The sequence below is a fragment of the Cygnus atratus genome, chromosome 5 (genome assembly GCF_013377495.2).
Source record: "Cygnus atratus isolate AKBS03 ecotype Queensland, Australia chromosome 5, CAtr_DNAZoo_HiC_assembly, whole genome shotgun sequence".
Taxonomy (NCBI): domain Eukaryota; kingdom Metazoa; phylum Chordata; class Aves; order Anseriformes; family Anatidae; genus Cygnus; species Cygnus atratus.
Window position 1 is genome coordinate 64,070,689 of NC_066366.1, and position 19,315 is coordinate 64,090,003.

Genomic DNA, 19,315 nt, shown 5'->3' on the forward strand with positions numbered 1-19,315 from the left:
AACACCAGCTGCCAGTTTGTCACCACTTTATCAATCGGCTCTGTAATGGTGTGACACCTCTGGGGCAGCTCCCAGGGGCCAGGAGTTTGTGCTGCCCCCATCCTCAGAGACCTTCCAGCTCTGAGCTCATCCATCCATCTGAGCCGTGCTTCGAAGCAGGAGGATGGACTAGAGACCTCCTGAGCTGCCTCCTCACCTGAATATCTCTGGGGACCTGTACAGCTTTGGTCTATACCTCCTCTCGCTTCAAAAAGGAAAAGCAGTAAATGAAATAGAAGCTAGTAACTGGAACACAGGTAAAAAAAGACATGGCATCTCCAAAATAATAAATCCTTTTCTTTTAAAAATTAAAAGCATTTATAAAAATAGAGACAAAACCTGAAATCTCTCCATTGTATTTGCATTTAAATTGGAAATGTGAATGCATCTGGTCTTGTAAGAGCCAAATAATTGCTTGATATTAAAAAGTTTGGAGATGCTCTAGTAGAAGATGCTTGACAACTTAATTGTTCTGATAGCTCCTGAAAGTTAAAGTTTTAAAAAAACTTTAAGCTAAAGCCATGTTGACAGAGGAAAAATAAGGTGTTGGTAAAATGCTGAGAATGTGTCCTTTTTTTTTTTTTTAACAGAACTGTACTTCAGTCTTTCTTAGTATAAGAAGATAAATATAGGGAACATTCAGGCAGCATAATTTGGCAAAAAATATCTTGTAGAGTCTGAAATACCTTATTTAAGAAATTTGAATTTTGAGAAGAGAGGTCAGCATTGTTGCATTCCCCGTAAAAGCTCTTTTCTGTACTCACGCTATTTTTTAAAGTTCTCCTTATGGCCCAAACAAGGTGCCCCCTGCCTGCTCACTCAGCAGGAATGGCTTCACCTGGGGAGAGTTCTCCTGTGTGAAAACATCAAACAGTGCTCCTTGCAGCTAACGCAGGTGAGGCTAGCTCTGTGCAGAGCTTATGAGCGATTTTATTTGACGTTAGACTGATTTTTTATTTTATTTTATTTTTTAATTTTGAGTGAAATGTGCAGGCCTTCTTTCAGAATCAGGAAGTTTCCATATCTTGCTGAGATATAGACCCAGCAGTTGTGGGGCTGTACGGATGAACCATGAAGGTAAGGGAGTTTTCCCTGCTAGAGGAAAACTCAACCACCAGTGTGATGCTGACCTTGGCAGACCCGACCGTCCCCCGCCAGCCAAGACTGAATATGAATAATGGAGTACAAAATAGATGCAATTGCTGTGGAGGCAAGCTGGCAAGACTTTGAGTATTTTATTTCTAAAAGTGCTGCAGGCTGGTGCTGTGCAGAAAATGCTGAAGGATCTGTCCCATCCCCCTTCCTTTCAGCCAGTTTGGAATCTCTTTAAGAGGCAACGGTGGAGCCCATGGTTAGAGAGACAGTTATCGATCTAGGAGTTTTTAGGTCATGTGAACTGGCAGAAGACAAAGCAAGTGTTGGTAGATTTATACCATATATATATATATATATATATATAATATTTTTTTAAAATCTTTTTCCTGGGGCAAGCGGTTGTTTTTGTTAGCTTTGCTCTCAAGAATGACCAGAAGGAGTGACCTTTCTTTCTGTGAGTCACTGAAATGAGCACTGATTTGGTCCCTGTGGTGCAAGACCAGGCCATGTCTGCCATGAGTTATCTGAGACTCAGCTTAAAGACCCTGGGGAGAGGATGGTTCTTTGTGGGCGGTGGTGCAGGACAGTGTTCAAGATTTCCCAGAGACAAAAAGCTGGATGGAAAGAGGTGTCTGTTGCCGCACAATTATGCTTTGATTTTATTTTATTTTTTTAAAGGCAACACTGGCATTGCGGTAGCTGAATGTAAGAATAGCACAAGAAATCAGAGGTGAGGAGTGGAAAGAGGAAACAGAAGGGCTTGTGGAAACCTGAGCATATCCAGAGGGAAAAGCTCAGCCACCAAAGGCTGCTGCTTGAGCAGCTCAATTTGCTGCCGGGGTGCTGTCTAATTAGAAGTGCTCAGCGCACAGTGACAATGAGGAACTGCAGCAGGACCCGTGAACTGCAGCTTTTCTCTTCCTCATCCATTATATTTAGTCATCAGCAGATATACGAGCCTTTAACCATATATTTTAACCTTTCTTAATTGCATCTATTTTCTCCACTTGGCAGTGAGGTGGTTTGTAGAAACACAGCTGTGGCTGAGGATCCCATATCTTCTGAGACAGAGTTTGTTTCTTACGAGGTGGCGACACTCCACTACACATGACTTCGTACAGCTTCAGACTGTTAAACATTTCTGGCTTTTTCAGTGTCCTTTGCCCCTCTGTGGTGTAGAGGGGTAGTGTAAGAGCCATGAATTGTTCATTACTGCCCCCTTTTCTGGTTTGTTAAATCTTAAGTTTGTTAGATTGTAGGTTGTGGACTCTCCCTGCCAGAATTTCAGAAGCCACTTGGATGTGGTCCTGGGCAACCTGCTCTGGGTGTTCCTGATAGAGCTGGAGGATTGGACCCAGAAGTCCCTTCTAACCTAAGCCATTCTGTGGTCTTTTCTTTGTTCGATGACCAAAGAATGGCTTTACCCAAGGTAACCCCCGTTTTTGGTTTTAAAATTGTGGCATTTTAACCATATTGTACAATTCTTCTTTATGCAACTCTGAGTTTGGACTTAAATGTTTTTCTGCTCTTATTATTCCCCAAAATCCATTAATCTTATTGTCCTCGCTTTTTGGAAAATTGACTTCTTTAAAGAACCAGCTGGCTACAGAGGTTTTGTCCAACAAGCTTGCAATTTCAATAACTAAAGCCTGCTGGTAAAGGTTCATATTCCTTATTGTCCAAAAGTTGTATTCTGCTCTAAACGCACAACCACCAACACATCGTGAGGTCCATTTCACTAGACCAAATTTTCCTAGCCCTGACCTGGCTACTTGCTCAAGGCCTTCATTGAAGCGAGGCATGAAGCTCGTGTTTATGTTGGGTCTTAGCTTTGTTCGATGTGAGGCGAAGCTGAGACATTGCTTTGCATTAGGTGTAGGTGTGGCTGTGATGGTCACAGCAGAATGGCATAGTCTTAAAAATGATTCAGTTTGCAGATGTTGTCTCCTGTTTGTTACTGAAATTTTTCATATATGGTTACATGCTCATAACAGTGCTGAGTATAATGGATGGGGGTCATTCATCAGAAAGAAGTGGAAGTGATTTTGTACAAGACACTTCAGAGTAGGCTCCTCTGTGTACAGAATCAGCGTGCAGACTGAGCCGATGTGGCAACCTAGATAAACTTTCATTATGGAGAGCGATATCTGCAAAGCTGATTTCAAGGAGTGTGTTTTTGGTCTTGTAGTTTAGAATTAGGCTAGAAAACCGTAATTCTGAATGCTTTCCTTTTTATGCTTTGAAGCAGGACTTGAGTTTGCTTTCAAAAGTTTAGTTGTTTGGGGAAAAAAATTAAAAAATAGAAATAGTGTTTTCAGTGCTCCTTGTATGCACAATAATTTCAAAATGTATTTTAATGTGACAGAAGGAATTTTAACAGGTTACAATGTGATATTCACCAGTGAGAAACAGCTTTTGGACAGTTGTTGAACTGTCTCTACTCAGCTTAGATGTTTGGTAATGCAGTTTAAGGCAATGTCGTGTAGAATACCAAACACCATGAAACTGTGCTGCCCGTGGCCAAAATGAACAGAAGGACTCTGCTTCTTTGGAGATTATGGTAAGAACTTCCTTTTACTTTCATTGATTTGGTAGGGGTAGATGTGTTATTGAAGAAAGAAATATCAGAGAAAAATTTCCATGAGTCTATTACTTCTGTGGAAATGACTTTTCATTTAGTAGAAGTTCATTTATGCCGAGCTTTCCATTTAAAAAACAAACCAGAGAATACAGACTGTGCTGCAGTTTCCAAGGCGTAGTCAGGGTCCAGATTCCTTTGTTTCATATATATTTGTTCATTTAATCATTCAGACACACAAATCTGAGACCCATCCCAGTGGTGTAGATGTAGATGTTGGATGATAGCTTTGACAAATATGTATCTAAGAAAGCAGCCAGAGGTATTAATATTTATTGTTCACTTGAGTTGCAAGGGAGCATGCTAGGATGGCTCCTATCTCACAGGACACCGGTGGTACAGACCCCTGGTCAGCTGCTAATTACGTGGTCTCCCAACTTAAGCACGGATCTTTTTTCACCTGACAGAGAAGATCAGCATATTAGTCCAAGTTTGTGATTGCTTTGGAATTGGTTATTTGTATTGTAATACAACAAAGCTCAGGTCACAGAAACATTGCATCAGAGTAATGTCGTAAGTTGAAATGTGCCATTTTCTCAGCTGTTTGGGGTCTGAAAGAGATTATTTCTGGGGAGGATAAATAATTCAGAATTACTGCAGGAAAACATCACTTCATTTACTACTATACATTAGTGTCTGCCTTTAACCACAGTGAGTCAAATTACTTTTTTTTTTCCTTATTTCTCAGCAGTAAGATACCTATTACTTTATAAAGATCATGCGTTAATGATGAAATGGACCAATCCAGATCCAGGTGCTTACACCATTTATATTAAACACGTTAATTCTGTACGTTGAACTGTTGTGTTTAACCAAGTACTGTCTCTGTTCATTGCCAGAATTACAAAGCCATTGCCTTAAAGTTAGACAAGTGCAGATAACTGTGTCTGTCACTGCCACAGCTCCATTCAAAATCAAACTGAGTTGCTCCTTGAGGGGAAGGAAGTTGAGTTTCTATTTTCCTCTGCAGAATCTGGGAACCAGCAGAGACTGAATATGTGAGCACTAGAGTGCAATGAGAAAAGTTGGCTTCTCGAGATGCCTTGACAGATTAGGGAAAAGGTTTAGGTTTACGAATGCATTTCACAAGTCTTTTAGGGACTATCTAAAATCTTTGTCGTAAGGTTGTGAATCTTTTGAATTGCAGTCATATGAAAGCAGGATTGCTTTTCCCATCTGTAAGGCTCCAAGGAGATGAGGGGCCCGGTGTGATTGAAGCAAGAGCTGGCGATAAGGCTTGGCTTTCTTTACCCGCTGTCTGCCTCATATCTTTCTTTCAAGGACCAATGAATCATCCCAGTAATCATCTTTTGGTACAGAGATCACAGCAGTAACTTGTAGAGTTACATCTCAGCCTTTTAAAGCAAACAGCCAGTGTCTGGATTAACAGACTGGAGTTTCTAGAGAATGAAGCTGGGTTTGCAGCTCGCTTTCCAAACAAGCTGTTCCCCTGGTGCTTTTTGTGTCTTCCTGTCCTTTGTGGGGAAGCAGAAGCCTAGGCAAAAAGCTTAGTCCAGCACACAGAGGAGCCATGGAAGCGACCATCATTCACAGTGTTGAGCTTTGGATCAGACCTTTGGCCTTTTTCTCACTGGCCTTAAAAATAAAGTGAAGAATTTTTCCTAGTAGCACAATCTATTTTTGTGCATGTGAGAGGAAAACATCAAAGGGTCAGTAACATCTGAGCACAGGAGAGGATTGCTGTGTTGCCTGACCCAGGGGATGCAGCTGAAATGCAGAACACCGAGCAGTTTCAGAGGATCTCAGAAGTGAGTTGGATCTGGAGGTGCAGGTATCGGCATTTATTTGAAAAATTGCCAGCTCTGGGTGCTCAGAAACTAGTGGAGTACTGGGTACTGACTTCAGTAAACATCCAAATATACTCGTGGTGCTTCAGGACCCACGCAGGTCCTCACGTCTGCTTGACACATTATCAGGAGAGACTCCCATCTTGTTCACTGGGAATAGTTTAAACCAAAAATTGCTTGCCAGCCTTAACAAAACATGGAGGGGAACAACGAGAATTAGTCAAAGCCACTTCTGGTTGGTGCGCCGAGACTGAACCTCGTGTGGAACCCAACTGCTCAGTCAAGGTTAAAATCAGTGATTTGCACCATTCTGCTGCTTAATATTGCTGCACGCAGGCTGCACACAGACACAAACAGCAGCAAACACAAAGGTGAGCGTTCCCCAGTGCCCCGTGTCAGCCTAGGAGGCAGTCAGTGGCCAGCAGCTATTCTGTCAAAGCCTGCAAATAGTGCAGCAGCTAATGTATTCAGTTACGGTGTTTGATGCTGTTCACATATCATGAAATGTGCATTTGCAAGATAGGAACGTTTTGATGGATTAAAGGAGCATCTTGGGTTGATCAGGGTGGGGGTGGGAATATGGCTTAACCTGATGAATGCAAATAGGCCTTAGTTGAGATACTGAAATGAATTTTATTGCTTTGAAATGTAATTAATGAGGGAGGGCAAAGACAGTGAAGAGTTTTGTGAAGAGTTTGAGGATGAAAATTGTTTCATCTTTGTTTATTTGATCACATCATAGTTCTTTGGGGCCTCTTTGGAGAAAGACTGGCACTTTCCTGGGCACGTTCTGAGCCTCAAAGTGGAGTTACAGACCTATTTGCACATTTGCTGATATTTTCTAGCCCTGTGTGTTGATTATGTTATGAAATCTCTGTTGGGATGGAGCTGTAGTTAGCATGCCTGCATCACCTCCCACATTTTGCTGGTTAACCTTAACTCTCTTATTCATATATTTAATCCCGTATTTGTGACTGAAACCTTCCAGCAATGCTTCAAACATAACTGAGAATGCAGTGAAAAGCTGGAGTCCAAGTCCTTTGTATGTTTTAAAGTAGTTGATGTTATATAGGGAGATGCCTGCAAATTACAGTCCAAGAACCTACACAGGAGGGAAATCCGAACCTGTTCGTTGACTATGAATGCAAACCCCTGTGGAGAATACAAACAGAAATGTGTTTTCTGTTACCTACTGGGCTTGTACCAGGCTCAGCTCAGGTATTCCCAAGAGGTCAGTATATGATGCACAACATAGATGGATGAGGTCTGAAGTCTTTTTGGCAACCACATTCAGCTGGTGCAGATCTAAGACTCCACAGCATTGCGTCTGGAAGAAGCAGCTTTGGATTCCCAGGACTGCTGAAGGTGCAGTGACTCTGGAGGGGTCTGCTAACCCTGTGGCCTTTTTCCAAGGGCAGCCCTGTTTGCTCTGGGCCTGAGGCTAGCTAACGGGGCCCTTCACTGCTGCAGCAACTTTTCATTCAAAGACAGGGTCATCCTGGCCCCTCCTGTCTCTGCCATCCAAGAGTACCCTGAACTCTGACTTACACAGTCCTCTTCTCCATCCCAGTGTACCTGAAAGTGGTTGATCCATTCAGAAGGGTTTCGGACCCAATGGGTCAGGAAGCTTCCAGTATGCGGAGTGATTTGGAGTTTCACCAGTCTGGAGTAGGACATCCAGGTTCAATTTCCCCTTCCTAAGAAAGAGCTGTAGCTCCAAGGATGGGGTAGCACCGTAGCTGCTATGGTTGTTTTCAGGGCCTGGGGGAGGGAGGTTTGGCATTACCAGGAGGCAGTAGCAGTGCTGCACCTTGTAGTGCTTCCATCGTTGAAAATGAACGGTGGAACAGGCCTGCCGGGAATCCCAATGAGAGGCACTCACTTTCAGTTGTTTCTGGGCCAAATACTGAGCTACTTGGCACTACCGTGTCTGGAGCCGTTCTGGCTGAAGTCCCAGGTGCCTGTGCAGGGTCAGAGGGCTGTGGGCCCATCGTGGCACCACACTGCTTCTGCTCCCCCTGCCCTCCGGCCCTGTGCCTGCAGCTGCCAGGTGCTGCTGGGCACCTGCACTTGGCTTCCTGGTGCTGTCTTCCAGATATGGATGGTGAATTTCACGTGCTTTGATGGCACATCCGAAATTCCAGCATACATGGGTTAATTGTGGAGATCACTATGTTTATTCTGGTGAGAAGTGAAATTAGGGACTTACGGATGCGGGTTGTTAAATGATGCTGCTTAACTCTGTAAATCACTCCATTGTAAAGTCAGATTTTCTGCTGTTTTTATTGGCATCAGAAGGAAATGCTGATCGCTGTGCAGGTTGTTGAGCCTTGGAGGATGCTGTTGGAAAAGCAGTGCTCTGACTTTCAGCTACAGGTGGTGTTACACAGTCAGATTGTTTGATGTGAGGAGCTTCTGGCTGTTCCTGATGAGTGTAGGGTGTATGTTGACATGGCTTATGGGACTTTTTCCTCCAGTTCAGAATTTCTAGAAATTTCCTTAACTTTTTCCATGCAGTACACTGAGTCATGGCCCTCCTCTAAACTGCTTCTATTTAGATGTACAAAAAATATTCAGGTTAGGTATGTGCTCTGCAGCAGTTCTTTGATGTTTAGAGTTTGCTGTAATGAAGGGTCAATGAGTGTTAATATGACTTTTCTATTAGACCTTGCTGATCCTTTACAGGAAGGAGAAACTGCAGCAAGGAGTGCATGAGCACTCAAAGCAAACAAGAAAAATCAGAAATAAAAATAGTTTGTTGAAGTTATTAGCAAATATTTCTGGTTGAAATGTGCTGTTCATCATGCCTAATATGAGTTGTTTTTTTTTTCCAGTCTGCAAATTATTTGCATAATATATTTGCTGGATTTTGTGGATGTAAGCATTCTTTGTTCTTCTGTTTTCAAACAAAGAAGTTCAGTTTGTCTTCCAAAGTTATTTACCGTGACAGTTTCCAACTGTCATACAATGTGTGGTTCCTCCTCTTGAATCAGAGTGTGTTAGTTCCCCGAGCCTGGGGAACTGGCTGCAGCTTTTAAAAGGGAGCGAGAGATGTGGAGTAAAGGCTAGTGCATTTTCTTGCAAATTTATTTTTGATACAATCTGTGAAATTTTCAAACTTCACAAATTCTCAAAAGCACATCAACCACTTGGGTTTTTGAATGCACGGTTACATCTAAATAGCAGCAGTTAGGCAGACACGTTTCATGCCATACCTGATCATCAAAGCCAATGTAGAAGTCTCTTTGTTCTCTGATTGAGGGCTAGCTTCCTTAACAGAAGAAGTTCCTCACATCACGTGCAAGAGGGTGTCCACAGGTAGCTAGATGCTATGCTGGTTTTCCTGCATTGAACAAAACAAGCCGACCAAACAAAAAAGAAACCACAACTAATTAATTAACTCTTAATTCCTTTCAGAGCTGTGGAAGTGCTAATTCAGCAAGGCATTTGTAAGCTCCAAAGAGTTGTTCTGTTCAAGGAGCTACTGAGCTAACAAAATTGAGTCTGAATTAGCATTTTCACCACTTGCAGAGATGGAAGGAGCCAACACACCAGACTTTCTTCGCATGCTTGGTGCCTTGTACATCTGTTTGCATTTGGTGCTGTTATGCTTCCTGCACGCAGCACCTGCAAACTGTGTATTACCCAAAGCATGGGATCCAGACATGGAAATATTCAGCTTGTAGCCTTCACCATTTGTAACAACACCACACTTCATTGGCTGTAAATGCGTAAATACAGGAGAGTGCTACTAGTATGTCCTGATCTCAGTCAAACACTTCTCACCCGGGGCGCTGTCCATGGGAGGGCAGAGAGAGCAGGAGAGGAAAACAGGACAACATGGAAAACTTTTTGATAGACCTTGAAGTCAGCACAATGAGAAGAAATTCTGGATTTAGACATTTGTCTTCCAGTACTTGCGTTCCACCTCGATACTTGCTTGTAACATTTCCAACTGTTATTTTGCTTGTGGGGCTTTCTAGTTGGAGACAGCATATAAACATGTACATAACAACATATACATGCATACATACTGAAGCACACATATGTAGGGGGATAGGGGTCTTGGGATTACATAAGTAGCATTTTGTATTCAGTGCATCAAAACATATGTGTATTTGAAGAACTTAATGGCTGACTGTGAGGCGCTCCTCCAAAAATATCTATTGAACCAGCTCTGCTTTATAGCAAACAATTTGCTGGTGTAAACGGTGATAGTTCTTGATAGCTTTATAATCATTAAAAGAGTGACAGGAAAAATAAATGAGTAGCAGTATTATTTTGCTCTTGTATAGTAGATGAGGGGAACGCTAGTGAAAGATGCTTGTCTTGCCAGGACGATAGCAGGGAATTGTGTTCCCCCGGGGGGCTGTGCCCTAGGTTGGCATGGGGTCCTCAGCGCTGAACCTGCCTGTGAGATGGCCCCAAGAACCGTGCCTGCCTTAGGGCTCCCATCTGAAACGTTGAGACTGCCTCATTTCTGCTTTATGTGGGTTAGAGAATTAATTACATTTGTATGGTTAGCTTGAATAATCATGGATGGAAATAGAGGTCCTTGTAAGTGGCGATGATGTTCTCTGAGCTGCACGTGCAGCCTTCAGCCTCAGGTTGCTGCGGCGAGTACAAGATGGGCTTTCCTGTTCTGGCGAGACGCAGCCTGAGAAGCACGCCCGCAGTACTCACCATGGGCTCTCCCCTGAAGTTATATCCCAGAAGAGCATCTTTCTGCCTTTTGCCATTGACTGTCAGCTAGGACCTGAAGATGTACTCTCTGCTCTGTCACCTTTTGGAGCCGGCAGCAGTTTCCTCACCTGAACCAGCTAGTGCGGGCAGCAGCCCTGTGCTGCGCTGGGGTACAGCAGCCTGCCCCCGGGCAGCCGCAGGAGCAGAAGGAGCCCTCCAAGCTGCCCCGGGGGATGGCACGGTTGTGAGCCAGGGCAGGCTGTAGCCTCGGGCATGTGCTTACCTCTTCCCGTTTAACCAGCTGGCACAAAGCTGTTTTGCATGGTCATGTTTGTTTCCAGATAGATTGGAGATGCTGCTGCTGGTTGTATTAGCGATGCCAGATGGACATCTCTATTTACTCTGTGCTCCCATACCATAGGGGTGAAGAAGGACTTATAAAGACATCCAGAAACAAAGATTCATGAATTATTTCAAGTCCCAATTTTTCATTTTGGAAATGACAAATATTTTAGCATTGTATGTTCTGTGATGATATTTGGTTAAGATCTCATCCTACAAAAAAAATAACCATGTGCTGAATGCGTGCATGGGAGGCTTTAGTGACTTCCTAACCATCATCTGTAGGTATAAAGTGACTCATGAATATATGTCTTGGCAAAGTCTGAAGCTGCAAAATTAGTGCTTTATTAGACTAAACTGCTATGTTTTTTTTTTTTGTTTTTTTTTTTTTTTCATATTTCAGCCTTAAAAAAAGGACGTTTCTGGATCACCCCTGACCCATACCATAAAGACGACAATATCCAGATTGGGCGAGAGGTGAAAATCTCCTGCCAGGTGGAAGCCATCCCTTCGGAAGAGCTGACATTCAGCTGGTTCAAAAACGGACGCCCCTTGCGAAGCTCCGAACGGATGGTCATCACACAGACTGACCCCGACGTGTCGCCTGGCACCACGAACCTGGACATCATTGACTTGAAATTCACAGACTTTGGGACATACACGTGTGTGGCGTCTCTGAAAGGAGGCGGCATATCGGATATCAGCATTGATGTCAACATCTCCAGCAGTACGGGTAAGGAGGCGTTCTCTGATTTCTGTTTTAATTCTGTATAGCCAAGGGATGGCTTTGCTTGACCCATGGGAAAAAGAGGTGGATATGCAGAGCACTTCTTGTCGTGGGGATATCCAAGAAGGACCTAGGTCAGGGGCTGAGTTACTGTGATTAAAGGACAGAAACTGAGTAAGCGGCACGCGATGCTCTCTCCCAAGAGCACACTAAGGTCCAATTTACTCAGATATGCCTGCTCTTATTGTCAGAAAAATTATTGCTTCTAAAAAAGGACTTTGGCCTTTATTTTGGACTTTCAGGCATCCGGAGTCATGAAAAAATAGCTGGTAGGAAATTACAGGGAGAAGTAGGAGGGTGTTATGTTAACCAGGCTGAATCCATCCAGCTGCTCCCATCGAACAGCGAGTGCCAAGAACAGCGGAAGGAGCTCTCTTTTTTCTTAAAGATTACGCATTGCTTGGTGGTGAATCATGCTATTCCCAACAGGGAAAAAGTTTAAGATATCTATTATGCATATTTCCCGATCAGTGACTGAAACGTCTCTCTCTTGGATGAGCTGAAACCTTGGCTATTACCTTGACTGATAATAAATGTTTTGTTGTGGCTATCGAGTAGGAGTATGTAACACAACAGTAGTTGTCTGCTTTTCTTTATCACTTTGCTAATAGCTGGTTTGTAACCAATATATTTCTTAGACCCCCCACAGTTGAAATTAATTACTGAAGTAGTCCATGTTAAAATAATAAAATGGAAAACATTCCGAATGCTGGATTTTTTCCTGCCAAAAATTACTTGTAACCAAAAATAAGGGTTGCTGGTTGATTTCTACAGGGAAAAAACAACCAAGAAACTTCTGTTTTCAGAACACTATTTTATGTTAAAGCGCAGAGGCAGAGTGTTAGTATTACAGCTGCTATCCATCCTGTCTTTTATGTAAAGCATTGCTGTGCTTTTCTTCAGATTATGCATGCTATTCACTGGGGTAAGGCATGTGTTGTGTGCTGTTTAGAAGTGAGACAACAAAGAATGCATTGAAAAAGCATTTTTATAGCATGGAAAGAACATGTTTAATAGACATCTTCTGACCCCTTTTTACTAAACACATTCAAGTGTGTGCTTTCTACTTTCTCAGAGAGATTAATTGCACTCTATTTCATCAAACAATATATCCACGTTTCTATTTTCCAACTCTTACAGTATCAGTTATGCTTGACAAGTACATATCATGTCTAAACAATCTCTCTTACAACTGTCATGATAAATTACTGTTTAGATTTTAATACTTGAACCTGCCGTCCATCCTCAGTAAGATATTGGTACTGGTAGGAGAAGTGGTTTGCTTGCTGGCATTACATTTCAGTGAAGAGCTGGAACTGCAGTGTGCAGGGTTTCCTCAGGACCAATGAAGTTGTATAATTGCAAGCTGTCCTGTTTTGGTGCTGAGCAGAAAGCTTGGAAGACCTCGTTTACTCCATTTCTCCTCAGCTGACCTGTAGTTTACAAGTGTTTTGCATGCCCAGCTTTTTCAGTGGCATGTGTGATTGTGGTCCTTTGATGTGACAAATAACTGCAGTCCAAAACTATGCTATGGAGATTTAATTTAGCTCATACCCATCTCATGCCCAGGGATCACTTCTCCAAGTAAGCATAGAACTTGTGTGTATGTGCAAGCTTAGAGGTGGTCCTCCAAATGGTGGCCTTGTGGTGGAGCAAGAGCTGCAGGGGTGTGTGGTCACAGGTCCTGCGCGAGCACCACGTTGCTTCTGACACGTGTCTGGGAGGTTTGTCTGCTGAAAGGTTTTCATTGAGAATCTTACATACGATGCGGAGCTGAGATAGCTTGACCTGTGATCGAGTTAGGGATTGCTTAAGCAAAATGGACGTAGGTAAGACCATGGGACTGGATAGGAGGTATCTAAGGGAGCTGAGCAGTGTCCCTTCAAGGCCACTTGATCATTTTGAACGTTCGTGGTGACTTAAAGAGGTCCAACAAAGACCGGAAAAATGCACATTTGAGCCTGTCTTCACAAAGGCAAGACGGAGACCCAGGGAAGCACAGGCTGGTCATCCTCACCTCAGTCCCTGGGAAGGTCAGGGAGCATGTCCTGAGACATGCAAAGAGTTGTGGTCATGGATGCAGAGTCCAATTTCGTGTGCATGTAAGTGAGCAAGCAGTCAGAGTTTACACAGCTCACACCTCTGCTGTGTTTCCCACCCTGAAACATAATGCAAACATATTTAAACCTCGAGAGACAGGAGGAAAAAAAACACTCATTTCATTTAGTTTAGCTAGTCGTTATTTTGTTATTTAATTATTTATTTTGGATGTGGCTTATTTTTCAGAGATCCTTGAATATTTTGCTTCTTTTTGCAAAAATTTATAAGTATAAATCAGAATTATTTTTTCTTACTGCTCGATGACTCCTGAAATGTTCTTGCCAAGTTTGGTGGACTTTTAATTGACTTCCTAGCAGCTGTGCTGGAGCAGAGCAGGGAGTCGGGTGAGATCTGGGGAGGGCTGTGCCCGTTGCAGTGCTCCAGGCTGGGGCTGCCTGGCAGAGGAGCAGCTCCGGGGGTCCCAGTAGGCACTGAGGGGGATGTGAGCAGCACTGCTCCCTGCCAGCCATGGGGGCCAGTGGATACCGGGTCCAGTTTGGGGCCCCCAGTAATGGAAGGACTTCAGTAAACTGGAATGGGTCCAGCCGAGGCTGTGCAGATGGTCATGGCTAGAGCCCTCAGCCTTTGGGGAACGACTGGGGGACCAGGACTTGCCCAACCTGGAGAAGAGCCAGCCCTGGGGTACCTGACGGCAGCCGTCCCCTGCTGGTAAGGGAGGTGTTGAGGGAACGGAGCTGGGCTCTTTGCAGCAGTGGGGTGGGAAGGTGGGAGACAACGGGGCAGGAGCTGGAATGGGAGGTTCAGACTGGATCTAAGGAGAACCTTTTTCCCTTTGAGGACAGCGAAGCATGAGACAACAGAGAGGTTGTGGGATCTCCATCCTGGAAGGCTTTGGAGACCTGACAAAGCAAGACCTGACCTTGCACCTGGACATGCTTTTTGCTGGTTTGTGGACTAGACACCTCCCGAGCTTCCGTCCCACCTCAGTTATCCCATGAAAACTAGGGACAGAAACGCTAACCAGCAGGCTCACGGACAGGGGAACAGCCCATCTCTTGGCTGGAAGGACCATTTTTTTTCAGGCTTATTAATGCATATCTTGCTATCAGGTAAAGAACTGAGTAGCAAAGAGAGGATTGTTGTAGGGTAAGTGCCGAGTTTGCATGATGGATAGCGACTGCATGCAAAGTCTGCTGCCTGCTTGCTAGGGTGAAGTGGACAGCGATGTTTGTGCGGTCATGCATTTCCCATCTGGCAGAAAGTAACCGCCGTATTATCTGTACTTGCTGGGGATTCTTTGGGGAAATTGATGGGATTTATTGGAAACATCCATTAGATGACGGTACCTGTAAGCCCTTCAAAATTTCCGTAGGCAGTGATGAATTATGTCAGCTCTTACACTCACTGTCCTGTAACACTCAAGAAAATCAGAAAAGGGGCGGGGGGGGGGGAAATAGCATTTGGAATTTGCCTTGTTTAGCATCTTAAAAGATATTCTGCCTATCCGTGTGACTTCATTACCTGATTAAGTGGAAGCTGAAATAGTTTCAGTGTGCGTTTGAAGGTCATTGCTGATTCATCAGGAATCATTACTGCTGTGGTAATTATGAACATAAGGCCTAAGCACAAACACATTTTCCAAATGCCAGAACTTGCATGGACGTACTGAGTACTGTGCTGTGTGTCTGCTTTCTAGTCTCGCGAAGAACTGTCTCTTCCTGACATCCACGAGTTCCTCCTGGAGCCACAGAGTCGGGCAGGGGAGGCTGCGTCACCTCCTGAGCAAGGAAGGAGGCAGCTGGGTCCCCTCTGCCTCCAGCAGGTTGGAAAGGGATGTTTGGCTGTCCAAGGGACCTCTTATCCTCTTGGCGTGCTTGGTGATACCCTTCTTTTAGCAGGAAGGTTTTCCCCTCTGATAGTTTGTACTTTCAGCAGGAAAGGCATATGAGTGCCTCATATAAATGGACCTGAAGTAATCCCCTAGCAGTCTCCCGACTACATCTCTGTAAAGTAGGTCACTGACTAGTGGAAATGAAGGCTCAAATGTTGTATCTTTCCCTGTAAAAGCCCTGTCATCCATAACACCAACCCAGGGCAAATGTTACTGAGAGAAAGAATGGCTCTTCTGTGTGTGCATGTCATGGGAATCTAAGGGCTGTTAATACAGCAACAAAAACAAAAATAAAACACATAAAACGGTCTCAAGATAACCAAAAAAGAGAGGTGGGTCAGAAGAGCCTGTTAGTCGTTGTATGTGATCTTTTTCTCTGCCTTTAATATCATATTAAAAGAAAGAAAAATAAGGCTTTAGGTCACGTATGGTGTGCTGTGTTCAGTGTGGGCTCTTACTCTGTCTTCATCCCCCTAAATTCAGTACCAGTACAGTAGGAGATGTAACATCTGTCACTTCTGGCTTATTCTCTTCTCATCATCCCCCTGGAGGCAGCATTGTGCAGTGAAGTGAGTTGTTCTTTCAGGGGGGTTATTTTACTTTATTCAAGGCTACGCTGCTCAGCGTTGCTGTTAGAAGGGCTGGATGGAGGAAATGGCTGATGCTTTTAGGCAGCAGGTAGCGGTGACCTTTCTCTTCCTAAGAGAATTCTTTCTGCTGTTTCAATCCTACCCAGCGTGGGTACAATTAGATATTCGACGTGGTAAATCTGTCATCCCAATTCTTCGTCTCTGGGTGAATGTGAAGATGTGCAGAGTGTGTACCACCCCGGGTAGTCATGCCAAGAGACCGATTTTGTTTTGCATAAGTGCTTCCAGATAGGCAGAGTAATTCCTGAAGAACCGCTGTATATGAGGCCACGCATCTGCCCTGCAGTGCGGTGATTGGGGCTTCCCTGGTAAACTAATCGGCTGTTAAATAATGATTAATTAAGTGTCCAGGCTGATGTATTAGAACATGTGGCCTTAGTGAAGTGTGTGTCCTCTGGTCATCTTGCTCCTCCTCTGATGATACATAAAAGACCTTCATTTCAGTGCTAAATGTTTATTAAAATCAAAGTGCAGCCTCTTTGCATAATGAAAAATGCTTTCTGTGAGATAATTAGTGGTCCAATTAAGATATTTGTAAACCTTAAGCACTGTCCAGAGTGATCGTTTACGGGCAGCCCTGAGATATTTCAGGGGTACTACCAGCAAATAGGCAGACCTGGCATTATTGCAGCAAATTGATTGGTTTTGTGGGCCATTATCTTCGGAGTTTATCTTTGAAGGGAGTAGGTGAACAGAAGGGACAGATAAACGCCGGATTTTGTTAAAAAGCTTTTCTTTCATCGTTCTATTTTAGTACTTAATGTGCAGAGATTTTTCTCTTTAATTTCATCCCTGGGAGCCGCAGTCCCTTCCCATAGCACAGCTTGCAGCACGGCCAGCTGAGCTCCTTGGCTGCGTGCTCCCACGGGCTGCCTGCCGTGCTGCCGGCGTTTCCGAGCCTCGCGGTGCCAGCTCCTGGCTCCCCTGGGACACCCGATTTCTGTGGGATGTGCTCATCCACCGTGGACTCGCTCCAGCTCGGTTTCTGGAAGTAGGCGTCCTCCTTGGCGGCCGCATGTGGCAGAGTCTCCTCGCTCTTCTCCGGAGGTCAGCTCACCGCCTCGCCTTGCGTGTGGCTCACGGAGCTCCTCAGCACGACTCCCACGAGATCACTGAGAGCTAATTTTGGCTAATTTGCTGCTGGCTGGGTATGCTCTAGGCTTAAAGAGAGCCTCTTCAGAATCTGACTGCAGACTGAGGTGGTGCTTTAAGGTGTTAGAGATGTGCTGAGCTGAGTATTGATTCTGGAATTATTTTACTGTCTAAATAGATCTTTTGTGCAAGTGCCACCATGAAATCCGTGGTGGCTGCTCATGTCTTCGCTTGCAATTGGAAGCAGCTTGTGCCCAAGAAGGTGTGGGCTGTGGTACTTTCTCTTCTCCCTTGCATGGGTACAGGACAGCACACAGGCAACCGAAACAACGAGAAGAGAAAGCAACTGTGAAATCAAGGCACAATTTCCTTGCAGTTTGCCTTCCACATGAGTAACTGGTAGGTCCTCTTCCACTTTGCTCACCGCTGGAGAGCCTCTCAGCACGTGCTTCCTTCTTTTAAAAGAAATATGTGTCGGGGCAGGCTGAGCACTTTTATTCTCTGTCCACAGAGATGTCCTGAGAATCTGAATAGTTGTCACTTGCTGCTCTGCAAAGGCTAAATGATCCTGCTCAAATACAGCTTGTGTACAGCTTGGTGTCCTATAGCAAAGCTCAGGCTGTCCTTCGTACCCGCCTGCAAAACCCCTCCATCACACAAGGAGTGTGAATCACGGGCAGGGACTGCAATGCATGCGTCTTGCAGAGGATGATTAATATTAGAGATTCAGACCTTCAAATTCATAAATATTAGAGGAGGATATGCAAATAATTTCACCTTTATCTTCTAGCCAGTGTAGATTCTTCAATATTGGTTATCCAGGCAGGTTTTAAATTACTTGAACAATGTGACTTCCGACACTTATTTTGAGAAATTATCTCCGAGTAATCCCCAGTATGGATTATTTCTTGATATGCAGCTCAAACCCTCCTTTGCTTTGCTTTATCCTGTAATTACTAGTTATTAGTCCATTTTAAGCAGCCCGATCACTCTAGCCCACAACTCCTGCAAGCACAAGCAGCCACCACATCCCCGTCACTGCCTAGGTTGGCAATCATCACTTCGGGGTTTCCCTTCTCCTTCCTGAGGCTCCCAAGGAAAGACAAAAATGAGGGTAACCCCTGCATCACCCGTGCCCACTGTAACCCCAGTGAAGTGCTCAGTGACAGTCCGTCCTTCCCCAAGTCTGCCTTGGGTCATCTCTCCAAGGCCCTCTTGACCTTCTCATATTGTCTTCTGCACCTTCACATGGTTTCTTGTAAGCAAGTTCTGGCTTTTTCCTTCCCTTCTTTGTTGCTGCAGTCACAGGGCAGCTAATTAAGCTATCTGAAAGTTTAAAATAGGGACAGTAACGGGGCTCATCAGGATGTCAGAGATCGAGATTAGACTACACCTAGATTTTATCTACCTGGAATACACAGTGAGTAAATATATTAAGTGTATACATTTTGGCTTTTTCTTTGAACAAGCTATTTTGGTCCTGTCCCTGGGCTCCCGTAGACGGTGACTGCTGGATCAAGGATCCTACAAAACTGCATTAGTACCACCACAGGTCAGACTGCAGGGTTTAGCCTGCTTTCTGATCCCTCATTACAGGCAGCCAAATCTGCCTGGGGAGCAGTTAAAATTAAAAAAAAAAAAGGAGAAAAAAAAAACAAAAACACAGGACAAGAATACAGAGATACTTCTGCCATCTGACCTTTGATGAGTCAGTGACTTTCGGAGGCAAAGGTTGTCTGAGACCATTTTATTTAAAGGCCAGGAGGTGACATAGATCAGCAGTAGCTCTGATGTGTGTGCCTCTGCCGGTTCCAAAGGATACCAGTACGTGTTTTAAACTCGGTGGTACTTCAGAGTAACCAGCGCTTTTGTTTCTCAAGCGATAACCCTCTGCTTTAGGAAACAGGTTTAAGCTCTAAGAGCATTAACTTATTTAAGCCACTTGCTGCATGAATAAGGTGATGTTTGTTGTTTCAGATATCGGGTATAGCCAATTTATTATTCCGCGCAGGCAGGAACAGAATTGACCTTTATTTGCAGCAGGCTCTGGCTGGTGCTGCAGGAGACGTGCTGATGCCTCAGCCGAGGGCTGAGTCCCTCCCGGCTGCTGCTTGTGCCACAGCAGCACCTGCTGGGAGCGGGGTTTGCCACAGCCAGAGGCAGCTGGGCACCGCTGGCAGCCCCCAGCCCCTTGGTGGCACCTCTGCTGGCTCCTGCACCCTCGCTTGC

General features: G+C 44.4%; 1 protein-coding gene across 1 annotated transcript in view; it reads left to right on the forward strand.

Moving 5' to 3' along the window:
* The window catches only part of MDGA2 (MAM domain containing glycosylphosphatidylinositol anchor 2), a 334,490-nt gene that overhangs the window by 193,287 nt on the left and 121,888 nt on the right, over nucleotides 1-19,315 (forward strand). Inside the window, exon 7 of the mRNA XM_050711142.1 lies at nucleotides 11,009-11,338. Coding sequence (XP_050567099.1) covers nucleotides 11,009-11,338 — 330 coding nt within the window. The remainder of the gene's footprint in view (nucleotides 1-11,008; nucleotides 11,339-19,315) is intronic.